Here is a 13,285-nt window from a genome sequence, read left to right as displayed (position 1 = left end):
TTTTTCTCTGTTTGAATAAGCGAACTATCTGAAAAGATTTATCTCATGTGTTTGGATATATTATGTACGGCTGTATGTTTTTCTCCAAACATTTCACAACTCAGCTAGAATATGGAATTTCTGCCTAGTAGATGTAAAGTACAAATAATGGCGCCCTCTGGTGGATAGAAACTAAAGGTGCTAGCTGATAACATTATAACATTGACTGATACTTCAGATACACTGTGTAATGTTGTCTATAAATAATATATGATAGCATACCGACTCGACGACGATCACTGACATGTTATCATTATCAAGATACACCCTCCAGCGGAAAAGATACTCCCTCACAATCCATCCGACCACTCGTTTACATACACATGACAAACACTTCACTTGACATATCTCTGGGAACAAAGAGGAATTGTGTTGCTCTCTTCCAGCGCTTTCATCGCCAAGCATCAGTGCGTCATACATAACTGGCAAGAAGATTTTGAAGCATCAACAGTTATAATGCCAGTACATCTTCCCTAGTCCATTTATTCAACACAGACATCTTTAAAACAACATGAATACTCCTGGTTTCAATTCAGCATCTGTTTCACATCACTCACTATCTTTTGTCCATCATACTATTACATACTGCATTGATAAGAAGACCAATTCGCTTCACAGTAAATGTTATCAGTGGCCTTATTCAGATCGGAACAAGCTCAAGTCACAGTCCGATGGTGGTCAGCCGACTGACTCCTTCTCAAGATTGAAGTAAACAGTGTAACAAACGCCTTGAATTTCGGGGTGAAAATATTATATACGTTTAACAACTAACTACATGTCATCACATGTGATCATTAAAGAAATAGAGCTTAAGACAATGTACACTTTTTTGACAAGTATGTGTGTTTCCGTTTTGATCAGGGTGCGTGTGGCGTTTTGACTTGGTAGTGTATCTGTTTAGACTTGGTACCATGGCTGTTGTGTGTGGTCGTTTTGACTAAGCATTGTGGTTGTTTTGACTAGGTAGTGTATCTGTTTTGACTAAGTATTGTGCCCGTTTTGACTAGGGAGAGTGTGAACGTTTTGACTAGGGAGCGAGTGTACGTTTTGACTAGGGAGAGTGTGAACGTTTTGACTAGGAGCGTGTGGACGTTTTGACTAGGAGAGTGTGAACGTTTTGACTAGGACGTTTTGACTGTGTGGACGTTTTGACTAGTGGAGGGAGCGTGAACGTTTTGACTGACTAGGGAGTGTGTGGACGTTTTGACTAGGGAGTGTGTGGACTTTAGGACTGGACGTTTTGACTAGGAAGTGTGGACGTGATGTGGACGTTTTGACTAGTGGAGAGCGTGAACGTTTTGACTAGGGAGTGTGTGGACGTTTTGACTAGGGAGTGTGTGACGTTTTGACTAGGAGTGTGTGGACGTTTTGACTGTGAACGTTTTGACTAGGGAGTGTGACGTTTTGACTAGTGTGGACGTTTTGACTAGGGAGTGTGTGGACGTTTTGACTTGTGACGTTTTGACTAGGGAGTGTGTGGACGTTTTGACTAGGGAGTGTGTGGACGTTTTGACTAGGGAGAGCGTGAACGTTTTGACTAGGGAGGGTGTGGACGTTTTGACTAGGGAGTGTGTGGACGTTTTGACTAGGGAGGGTGTGGAATCGTGAACGTTTTGACTAGGAGTGTGTGGACGTTTTGACTAGGACTAGGGCGCATGTGTGGGTGTGTGACGTTTTGACTAGGCTCGTGCGTGGCCGTTTTGATTTAAGTGTGTGGCCGTTTTTTTCACAGGGAAGTGTGGACGTTTTGACTAGGAGAGTGTGAACGTTTTGACTAGGGGAGTGTGTGGACGTTTTGACTAGAGGCGTGTGTGGACGTTTTGACTAGTGGAAGCGTGAACGTTTTGGAACGTTTTGCTAGACGTTTTGGAGTGTGTGAACGTTTTGACTAGGGAGAGTGTGGACGACTAGGGGTGGAGCCTTTGTAGGGACGTTTTGACTAGGGAGGGTGTGGACGTTTTGACTAGGGAGTGGAACGTTTTGACGTGGGACGTTTTGACTAGGACGTTTTGACTAGTGTGGACGTTTTGACTAGGGAGGAAGTGTGGACGTTTTGACTAGGAGAGTGTGAACGTGTGTGGACGTTTTGACTAGGGAGTGTGAACGTTTTGACTAGGGTGAGTGTGGAGCGTTTTGAACGTTTTGACTAGGAGCGTGTGGACGTTTTGACTAGGGCGCCTTTGTGTGGACGTTTTGACTAGGGGAGCGTGTGGACGTTTTGACTAGGGAGTGTGTGTTTTGACTAGGAGGGCGTGTGGACGTTTTGACTAGGGAGGTGTGGACGTTTTGACTAGTGGGCGTTTTGTGAGCGTGTGGACGTTTTGACCGTGTGGCCGTTTTGACTTGGAAGTGTGTGGCCGTTTTGACTAGGGAGAGTGTGGCTGCTCCGCCTGCAGCGCATGGGTGATCATCAGTTTCTTCTCCTGTGTCATGTAGATGCCATGGCCGACTACAAGCGTCATCTTGACGTTGACGTCATCAGGGTTATATACCCCGAACATCGGCCACAGGGGCTGACTAGAGTCTACATTGTCTAAGGTCACCATTACTTTGTTCTCATTAACGTCAACGAAGGCAATCTTCTTCCTGCTGTCATCATACACCACGCCGTAATGAAGTGTGGTTGAGCCCTGTATGTCACCGAGAGCTACGGGAAGATGCAGCACATGCTTCCGCTTCTTCCATATGTTCCTACATATGCCGCCATGCGTAGGGCACTGGGAAATGGTGAGACTGTAGGAGTGATTCTGACCCCCTACTAATTCTATTTTATCCAACACATCCCTTCTGCAGATGCCTGTTTCCAAAACAGACCGAGTGCCTCGAAGTGTCCTTTTCAAGCTTAGCCGAGCGATCATCTCCCAGTATTGGGGGTAGCCGGTCCTGGGGAGGGGGTTGGTGCTGCAGGTACCCCGGTACGTCTTCAGTCTCCCCTGCCGTGGAAGCCTGGTGTCCGGTCTCCTGTTGACCAGGTCTTCCTCCTTAGTGACGTTGACATAGTCGAGATTGAATGCGCTGTAGTCGTACTGCACGTGTATGCCTACAACGTAATTAAGATTACACAAGGAGACTGTGAGTTGGGTTGAACGCCCCTTTCAGCATTATATCAATGACGTCACGGGGTGTCAGCTTACTGTAGGAGGTGAGTGAGTGAATGAGTTTAGTTTTACGCCGCACTCAGCAATATTCCAGACAATCAATGATCAACAGCATGAGCATCGATCTACGCAATTGGGATACGATGACACGTGTCAACCAAGTCAGTGAGCCCGACCACCCGATCCCGTTAGTCGCCTCTTAGGACAAACATGGGTTGCTGAATATCAATTCTAACCCGGATCTTCACGAGTTACTGTGGGAGGTAAAATGACGTTTAACACTCGGTAAAACCCACGTCCCCTGGTGATAGCAAATCTGGACACATATCGGGGCAAACCGGGATTCTTGCGTGCTAAAGGGACGTATCTTTGCTTGGTTTTCATGCTCTGCCTTTGACGACTACGCCACCCATACACCAAGTTTTCATATTACAAAAATAATTACATTAAAGAATACAGTTCAATATGACAATAACATATTTGTTTCGAATTGTGTAACAAATGGTAATTGTTAGATCGTTATTATATATCAATGAGGAATGTATATTTATCATGACAAAATGTTTAAGAAAATATTACACACACTGGAATTCAACCTATCAGTGTAGCCAAGGGGGGCAAGATGCATGGTCATTGAAACTGCGTGATCAACAGATAACAAACTGCATGGCAACAGATAACGATAGATACTTACACTGTAGGATGACAGGAGCTTGGTCCATGGCGGTTGTCTCCAGAAGGTGGTAGGTGACTGGAGCACCATCTGCGTGGAGTGAAAGTTAACCGTGAGCACAAAATGTTCCTCAGACTGTTTTTGTGCATTTAAAGATACCTCAAACGCTGATTCACTTTTAATGAACACACCCTTGATTCCACAGTCCCAATGTTCCTACCTGATTTGACGGTGTCCCCACTGTTGGCATTCTTTGTGACCTGCTGAACATCTTTCTGCAGACAAGCAACTTCCTGAAATGAGGAACAGGATGTAATCTCGTGCAAAGCAAGGACAAAGAAACAATCCTGAGGCTAAAACCAAATATCTGTTCAGTTATATCAGATTACTGAGGTTGATTAATACATGTCCTACAATAAGTTGCTGCACAATTTTTGACATGCCACAAGGGGCGGTGGGGTAGCCTAGTGGTGAATGCGTCCGCTCGTCACGCCAAAGACCCGCATTCGAGAAGCCCACTCATAGTGTCCCCGCCATGATATTGCTGGAATATTGCTAAAAGCTCCGTAAAATCATACTCACTCACTGATATGTGACAAGTATCGCATGAGGAAACCTGGGAACTGGCAGATTATGTGAACCTTCACTCATATTCTAGTCAGTACAATAGAGTATGTAATAAAACAACACCCAAAACACCTGGTTCATGTTGTAGCAATAGTCAGACATAATAGTTTGACTTTCCACTGTTCACACAATAACATTTCAATGAACACCTTTTAGATGTACAAGTAATGACAATAGGGTCATGGTCATATCATTTAAACCAGGTGTCGGCGGCAAGGGATGACTGTAAAGGTTTTATGAAAGACGTGCCTACAAAGCGCCATCATACAATCTGATGGTAAAAAAGATAGAATAAAGATATAGGGGATTTCGTTATTTCAGTCAGCTATGTGTTTGAATAGAGATACAACAAGTGTTGCACCATGTAAGTGGACACTCGTAAAATGTGCGTATGTGTTTCATACTCATTGGTAAACTGGAGTTAAACAAAAAAATGGAAGACATAGTCTCTCTTACTCGTCTGTCTTGGTTTCTGTTTGTATCACCAGCATGTACAGCCCCGTGACCTGGAAGAGGAAAGCGGAACCTTACAATGCCTTGATGCCTCCTTCACATGAACTTGAAATAAATGTTGGGTAAATTATGTTTAGTAATATTTATCTTACCTCACACATAAATGTCGCTTTCTGATTGGCTGAGCGCTCTTTTATTATCATCAATGTACCCCGCTTACAAGCAAGTAACATTTCAATGTACCCCACTGTCAATGGCAACTCATTTGGTACTTCGTGGTACTAATTCTTTATCTAGAATTACATTGAATCACGTTTATGATGTACGGAAATTACCGATGTTTTGCGAATGCAAATCGATGGATGGGAGATAACTCTAAATCTGTTTTTCTTGTCAGCAACATCTAGTGATGGCTACAAAGAGATTTGTACCCGTGCTTCAAACAATTCAAAATTAACATTAAGGTGTTCGGTAAGATAAATACGTTGTTCACTGGTCCCTCGGAGCCCATGGGTTAATGTATCCTCGATGTTGTTTATGTTCCCTGAGCCCGAAGGGCGACGGGAACATAAACAAACATCGAGGGTACATTAACCCATGCCCCCCTCGTGACCAGTGAACAACTTATATATGTAGTGTATTGAGGAAGTGGGAAGACGTAGTCACATACCTCTACACGCCCCATCTTCACTTGCAGATCCCAATTTGCTGATGTTGTCAATGGTGGATATTTTGTCCTTCAAATCATCGAGTTTGTTCATGTTCAGAGCAAGGATAGGCGTTTCGTAGTTAGGGGGAACTGAGTCGATGCAGCTCTTGGTTTCATCCCTCAATACCTTGTCAAGGGCCACCATGTCTGATTTGGAAGCATACATCAGTGTCTTCCTAATGTAGTCTGAGGCCCCACTGCCTCTCATTTGATTGTCATTAAATCTACCTTGCAGATCCTGGAGGTTGGACTTTATTTGCTTTGACCGACCTGCAATATCACTGATGCACTCTTTCTCCTTTTGATCAAGTTGGTCCCTCAGAGAGTCAAATGTCTGTCTGATGGTCTTCTTAAGGGTGTTGCATGTGGTCTCGGTGACTTCAATATCTTTTCCGATTCTTTCAATTTGAGACTGTTGCCGGGTCTGCAGCAAGGACATGGCTTGTGAGTGGTGTTCTATCTGTTGTTTGGAAGCACTGGCGATGACAGTCAAGTCTTCCACGTCGTGAGAAGCATGATCCTCTCGCATACATCGATCACAGAGCAAAGTCTTACAGTCCTTGTCAAACCTGTCAAGAGGATAAAATTTGTGAATACTGCAGAAGGGGTGGCCGTCAATCTGAGAAGGCTCCATCTCTAGGAGGGTGTGGACAGAATGCATCTTGGTGGCTTTAAAGCTGCTGTGCGTGTTCTGACAGTATTCACAGAGGAACTCCGCACAATCCTGACACCAACACATAGCCTGGTTGCCGTCATCTTCATGGGTACAGAGAAGCACCGTCGGGCGATGTTTGACTGTCAGGTAGAACACTTCCTTCTCTCTGATTGCATCCTTCTGGAGGGTTGTGTCTGTTAGGTTGACCTTTCTCTGACATGTGCACGATATCACACCACCAGCTGCAGATGTGACACACGTCTCGCACACAGCGTGTAGACAGGGCAGTAGGTAAGGGGCGGGGCCTTTCAGGGTAAACTGCATCTGACACAATGAACACAGCGGGAATGTGTCCATTCTGCAACATAAAAGACAGTTTAAAGTGGCTGCCTTTGGGATGCCTGATTTGTTTCATAGCTTGATGATTTTCTTTGATGTAGGTCATGATGAACATTTGTTGATGATGACGATGATAATTTTTATCCCAGTGCCACCGCCGCCGCCGCTGCCGACGATGATGATGATGAATGATGATGACGAATATGATGATGATGATGATGATGATGATGATGAGGAGGAGGAGGATGATGATGATGACGATGACGATGATGATGATGATGGCTGCTGAATGTATTTTAAATTAGTATTGGAAAACAATAACCGAGACACATGATATTGGCAAACTGAAAATGAATACAATCATTAGAACACATATAATTGCTGAACGATGTGTACATCATGTGACCACACTAGTGAGGCCAGTGTGCTGATCAACACGTAGTCAACAACAGTGTAATCAATCACAAACCCATCAGCACTTCACCTCGAGAATCCAACTGCAGCAGTATCAAAAGCCGACCAATATTTAGAAATAAATAGTTACAGTTACCTCGCGAATCTCTCCTTCCTGAACATTGCGGCATATAACGCATCTCACATATAAGTGTGTCCTTCAAGAAGCCCTGCTGGACTCAATTTATACTCATGTCGTCCCTACCTCATCAATCTCTATATGTAGATAAGAGATACACCTCCCACATAGATAGCGCAGATGCCCACGTGATGCTCAATTTACATACACAAGAGCTGTGCGTACTGTATTGAGATATATCAGTCAGTTGTTTCGTAATACCGAACACACCTGGAACACGTCTCTGTTGTTGTTATACACCCACGAACCATTGTCTGGTCAAACTCCATACAGTGTTATGTTTCAGGGTACCGGTTCACTAATCTATTGTAACGCTACGACTGTCGAAACTCGTATACTTTAACATAAACAGTAGTAGTAAATATGTGTACATTTAGTGAACAAACGGCCAAACAGATTTTTATCAATAGAAATATAAATGATATAGAAATAAGATTTTGTCACTGGAATGTGCCATGCCAGTTTACACTTTTCAGAGGGGTACACAAATTATATGATCTACACTATCAGATATCTGACATCCAGTTTGTTGAAGCAGCGGTGGCAGAGTGGATGGCTGACTTCGTGTGTTGGCCATATTTTAACGCGGGCCACTAAAGTGTGCAGGATTGGTTTAATATCGGTCACTTTTCCCATCAATCTTGATCAGGGACATCTGCATCTTGATTGAAAAGTTTTGACTCAGACATATTCAACCTTCTATATGGGGTCGGTTGGCCAGACTCGCTAACTTGATTGATGCATGTCATCGTTTTCTAACTGTGTAGATCGATGTTCATAATGTCAATCACTGGATTGTCTGGGGAAGACTCCAATATTTACAGCCCGTCATCAGAGTGTTGGAGTGCATGGGTGAAAGAGCAAACAAACACTAATATAAGTTTGGCACGATTGGGGAAGATTGTATCCCAATAATATAAAGTCCATCTCATATCCAAGTCCTCTTGGCTATCCAAAACGTTTTGCTTCGCTTCCATGACGTCATCCTTCAAATTGATAAGGGCTATGGCAAGTATTCCTCAAGCCTGTCCATTTTTCAAGGTCATGTTTAGGCTTGTCAAAGAGAGACAATTCTCTCTGTTGTTTCAAGAATTTACTGGATTTAATATGTAACTCACGCTACTCCTCCTGTGTGTGAGATTCGGAACTTAAAAGTCCACACTGGTTCGAGGCAGCACTCCTGACAGACCCAATCAACTAATTGTCGCAACATATTCAAAGAGTTTTCCTGATAAACCTCTGACAAAAACTGCTGACAAAAACACGCACAATCTTGTTGATACCAAACATTTATTAAGTTCAACATATAAAATATTTAACCAAGTCCAACAATAAAAATAACAATAACCACTAGGCTACCCAACCGCCCAAGCTACCTAAACTGGTCACTAAGCTCTCTCAACATGCACATAATGAAGTAAGGGAGGGTGTGGGGGGGTGTGTGTGTGTGTGTGTGTGTGTGTGTGTGTGTGTGTGTGTGTGTGTGTTACAGTTATTTCAGAAATGACGCCTTAACTCTTTGATAAAACAAAAGTCGTTCATAGTGCCACTTGTTTTCTATATTTAGGGGCTCTAGGCTAGAACTGTAAGCAAATTCGATTCAACTCGTTGAAAACCCCTTTGCCAACATAACAACCTGGTCACAAGATGAACATAAATGTAACAACGATTATCGAAATTACATAGTGTCAAGTGTCTTATTTCAACTAAAGATACAGATTAAACACAAGAAGATACAGATTAAACACAAGAAGATACAGATTAAACACAAGAAGATATAGATTAAACACAAGAAGATACAGATTAAACATAAGAAGATACAGATTAAACACAAGAATGTGAACCAAGGTCCCCATTTAATGTACATTCATCAGTTTGAATACACCTTGTACTTGGGACTGATTCTGAATAACCGCATCTTACGAGTGACACAACACTACACAAACTGTAGTTTAAACTCATTGTATATTTTGAGAACGTGAGGCTCATCAATGTCTACCTTTCCAAATACGTAGCTTTTAAACTCCGTACACTTTTATACCCTGTGGCATGACAGTTTAGAAAATATCAATTATCACAGAAAATTACCATTTTGAACCGAACACGGCAAACTTCAAGCATGGAGACTGTGAGTGTGTTGACAGGTACACAGAGCAAGGTTTTCACACTTACCAACAAACATAACCAGAGAGAGGTGGGGAGGTGAAATTGGGTTTAACGTCGTGCTTGAGAATATTTCGCTCATATGACGACGTGCATGCGTGTGTATGTGTATATGCGGCTGCTTGTACTATAGCCCAGACTTAAGCTGGTTTTATAGTGCTAGCCCACTGAGATACCATGCCGCAGTGAAGCATGAATACCCCACTCAGACACATTATACTGACTCCGAGCTGACCAGTCCTTGTTGTACCCATTAATGCCGAGCGCCAGGCAGGGACCAACAAGTACCATATTTTAACGTCGAACCCGCGACCTTCCGCTCTCCGGGCGGACGCTCTAACCACTACAATCTACTGTTGATGGTGGGGTCGGAAAGGTTAGACAAGAAGTAATCAGTTCAGAATGCCAATAACTGAAGCAGTGGTATATATTTCAGTCCAGTGATAGGCTCGAGTATTTCACCTGGCGACATGGAACCCCTCATAACGAAGATGTCATCCCCTGTTGTAAATGCTTTTGTCAGTAGTGTTTATATGGTACCCCGGTATATGGAGGTTTATGTTATTTGAGTTGGGAGGGATAGACATGGAGCATATCACACTCCTTGTCAGGTGCAGCGTAGATCGTGAAAGGTAGGCATAATGCATTGTGAACACATCGTGTTTCAGGTCAAGGCAGCTGAACCAACAGATCAGCCTCGCATTAGGTGTTATCTGATCTGCCATACTGTGATAACAGCACTGCAACTCTATCAATAACTGTGTGCTGGAATGCGTGGCATTTCTCGGTCAGTCGTGTTCGCTCGTCTGGTTCGATTCCCCAGATGGGAAATAATGTGGGAGCCCGTTTTCTGGTGTCCCCTGATAATAAAGGAAGATTTTACTCACATTGCCGATCGGGTACGTCTTTGACGTATCTCTAACTAGTTTCAACTGTCGTGCTATAACATAGTATAATCTACTCATATTGATTTAACCATATACCGCCAAGGGATGTATCGAGTTAAGTAGAGCTTTAGTGATATTGAACGACTTTGAATATTAATGTGAAGCTTATCAATATTTTTCAGAATAATGCTGATGTCACAAACAAGTATGCATAAAGGGAAAACGAGGCTATGAATGAGTGAGTGAGTGAGTGAGTTAGGTTTTACGCCGCTTTTTGCAATATTCCAGCAATATCACGGCGGGGGACACAAGAAATGGGCTTCACACATTGTGCCCAGGTTCAACTTTTACTCGACGATTTGTTTCAAATCGGGGGTCGCTAAATAACTAAGAGTGAAACTGATCTAATTCTCCAGTCCGTTTTCAGAGCGCTTTAAATGAAGCGTCGATACACTTTGTTGTTAATGTATTAAAACAATTACTGAGCGTGCCTAACCACCCGCTCCGGTTAGTCGTCTCTGACGACAAGCATGAGTAGCTTGGATCTTCACCGGTCAAGTCACATCTTACGGAATAATAAAATAGTCCCCAAAAGCGTTTTTATAAACTGTTTGTTTGTGACAAAGACATAATACACAGGGAGCTCGAGTAAGTAGATTGGATGTTCTAATTTAGATATGCCATGTGTTGGTTTACTACCGAAAGTATTGAAACCACTGTTATAGTCTATTTGCAGAGAAAACCTACCGATGAATTTCACTTTAAACAAAAATGTAAATCGAATAAAGTGAAATTAAGATTGCGAATCCTCATAATTTTACATTGCCAATTGAACATTCAAATCTCAGAATTTTATTCAACTTAGGATAAAAGTTGTTTAACAAACGATCATAGTTTCAAATCGCTTTATTCGTTTGCATCACAAGGGGGTATGCACATTAAATGAAACACCAATAACATGTAGGGTTGGTCTAAGTTAACGCTCATCACGTACCGCACGTGCATTTGTTTTACTGCGCTTGTCGCTTTAATGCTTTAACGTCAACATAGCTTAGGGCAAAACAGCTGGATTACACTATACGTGGAGGTAGAGCAAAATGTATTTGTAAAGTACAAAAACATTTCTACAAACCTTATCGCTGCGCTATTTACATGTCGCAACAACTGAGAGTAGGCTTGTCGGATTGAACTTTATCTCCTTCCATACGGTAACTGATTGTCTACACGTGATATTGGTGTGTGTTATATTAGAGCCTCGATGAGATCATGCAGTTCAGGTTACATATACCTGCAGCTACATACACGGGTTTCATTTACAAATGAGGCTCTTCCGGGTCAAACTTTAAGTAAACAGTTACAAAGAGAACCCGGAAGTGTCCCATTTGTAAAGGAAACCCGTGTATGTAGGTGTGAACAACCAGGCAACCAGACAGGACTGCTGACTCGCACCCCTCGCGCAATACTGTATTACACTCAGTTAATCTTTAAGAGAAGTTGAGAAGAGAAGTTGAGTAAGCCACGTCACGACATGTGCCTATTACTTTCACTCGAACTCTAAATATCACCCTTACCAACTCACAAATAACAGCCGGGTGAGTTCTTTACGCACCACAGTCATCTAGCTGGGCTATTGCTGCGTTAAACAACACACCAACAACACACCAACAACACTCCATGCGTGTTGGCAACCTCTCAAGATTATTCTGATTTCTGTTCCCATAGAGCGTTGCCTTGGTGATATGCGGAACCATTCTACTGTGTGTGACACTCTGCTGATTGTCTGAGCTGGTGTGCTATTCCACTTGTCCAAACCATGGCAGAACCACGGACCGCGAAAACGATGCACACACACACAAATTTTCTGGCTATTTCATAACGTATGATCTAGCGATTGAAGCGGGCTTAAAATAATAAAAGTAACTCCCTTTAGCGAACGTGATTACAGTGCACCACAAACAAAGTGTGTGAAGAAGAATATTTATTTATTTATTTATTTATTTATTTATTTATTTATTTATTTATTTATTTATTTATTTATTTATTTATTTATTTATTTATTTATTTATTTATTTATTTATTTATTTATTTATTTATTTATTTATTTATTTATTTATCATGTCCTGTACAACGCATATACATATTAATCAAATCATGCATACCTCATGTAATATCTCTACAGAAATAAACATACAAAAAAACAACAACAACAAAAAACAACATAATCTGTACACTTCGAGTCGTTCGAACAGATTCCCATGCTCTAAGGGGTATATGTTTTCCCTTTAACAGATAAAGCAATGCTGATTATGTATATAACAACTTGACTTTGATGTTTCTCGTCGTTTAGAGCGAGCTTGTCAGTCTGTTGGCTATGTCATGATGGACATTCTGAAGTCGGGGGATGGTTTCAGTCATGAGGTCTGTTGGCTATGTCATGATGGACATTCTGAAGTCGGGGGATGGTTTCAGTCATGAGGTCTGTTGGCTATGTCATGATGGACATTCTGAAGTCGGGGGATGGTTTCAGTCATGAGGTCTGTTGGCTATGTCATGATGGACATTCTGAAGTCGGGGGATGGTTTCAGTCATGAGGTCTGTTGGCTATGTCATGATGGACATTCTGAAGTCGGGGGATGGTTTCAGTCATGAGGTCTGTTGGGCCATGAGAAGACTCAACAACCATGGTGAGTACCCGAATACCTGGGTCCATATCACCGCAATCATACCCTCAGGATGGGCTTTATCACCTAAGATGTGTATGTCCGAATACCTGGGTCCATCTCATAGCATCCATATTCGACGGAACTGGATCTGGTTATCAGTCATGGGGATGGATTTCTTGCGTTCCATCAATCCCAACGGCGCTATATATACCACCAGCGTTTTTGGTCCATATATGCCTATAGCTTTGTTCACGAAGTGGCTTACATTAGTGTATCACTCACTCATGTTTCTTCGTAAGACCTTTGTTAGTTTGTTGTTTAACACCGCACTCAGCAATACTCCAGCTATATGGAGGCGTTCAAAAATCGAGTCTGGACCAGACAATC

At 42.4% G+C, this 13,285-nt stretch overlaps 1 protein-coding gene across 2 annotated transcripts; it reads right to left on the bottom strand.

The window, feature by feature from the left end:
- Window positions 1–1,455: 1,455 nt before the first annotated feature.
- On the bottom strand, window positions 1,456–7,267 carry LOC124266759 (E3 ubiquitin-protein ligase TRIM33-like). 2 transcript variants are annotated; one of them, XR_006895844.1, is made up of 8 exons: window positions 7,144–7,267; window positions 5,561–6,612; window positions 4,894–4,943; window positions 4,031–4,103; window positions 3,832–3,900; window positions 2,394–3,079; window positions 1,726–1,780; window positions 1,456–1,630 (listed from the first exon to the last, which is right to left on the bottom strand). XR_006895844.1 is itself a non-coding variant. In XM_046701550.1 (6 exons), exons 1-6 carry the CDS (start codon window positions 7,167–7,169, stop codon window positions 2,406–2,408), a joined length of 1,944 nt encoding a protein of 647 aa, XP_046557506.1. In that variant the 5' UTR covers window positions 7,170–7,267; the 3' UTR covers window positions 2,298–2,405. The 2 variants fall into 2 exon arrangements, 1 of the variants encoding a protein (XP_046557506.1); XM_046701550.1 differs by lacking the exons at window positions 1,456–1,630; window positions 1,726–1,780 and having other exon boundaries at window positions 2,298–3,079.
- Between the last annotated feature and the right edge of the window lie 6,018 nt (window positions 7,268–13,285).

Source organism: Haliotis rubra, unplaced genomic scaffold, assembly GCF_003918875.1.
Source record: "Haliotis rubra isolate DU_JTF1 unplaced genomic scaffold, ASM391887v1 Scf128, whole genome shotgun sequence".
Classification (NCBI taxonomy): Eukaryota; Metazoa; Mollusca; class Gastropoda; order Lepetellida; family Haliotidae; genus Haliotis; species Haliotis rubra.
Note: the sequence above shows the minus strand (reverse complement) of the source record. Positions and strands in the feature narration are given on the sequence as shown.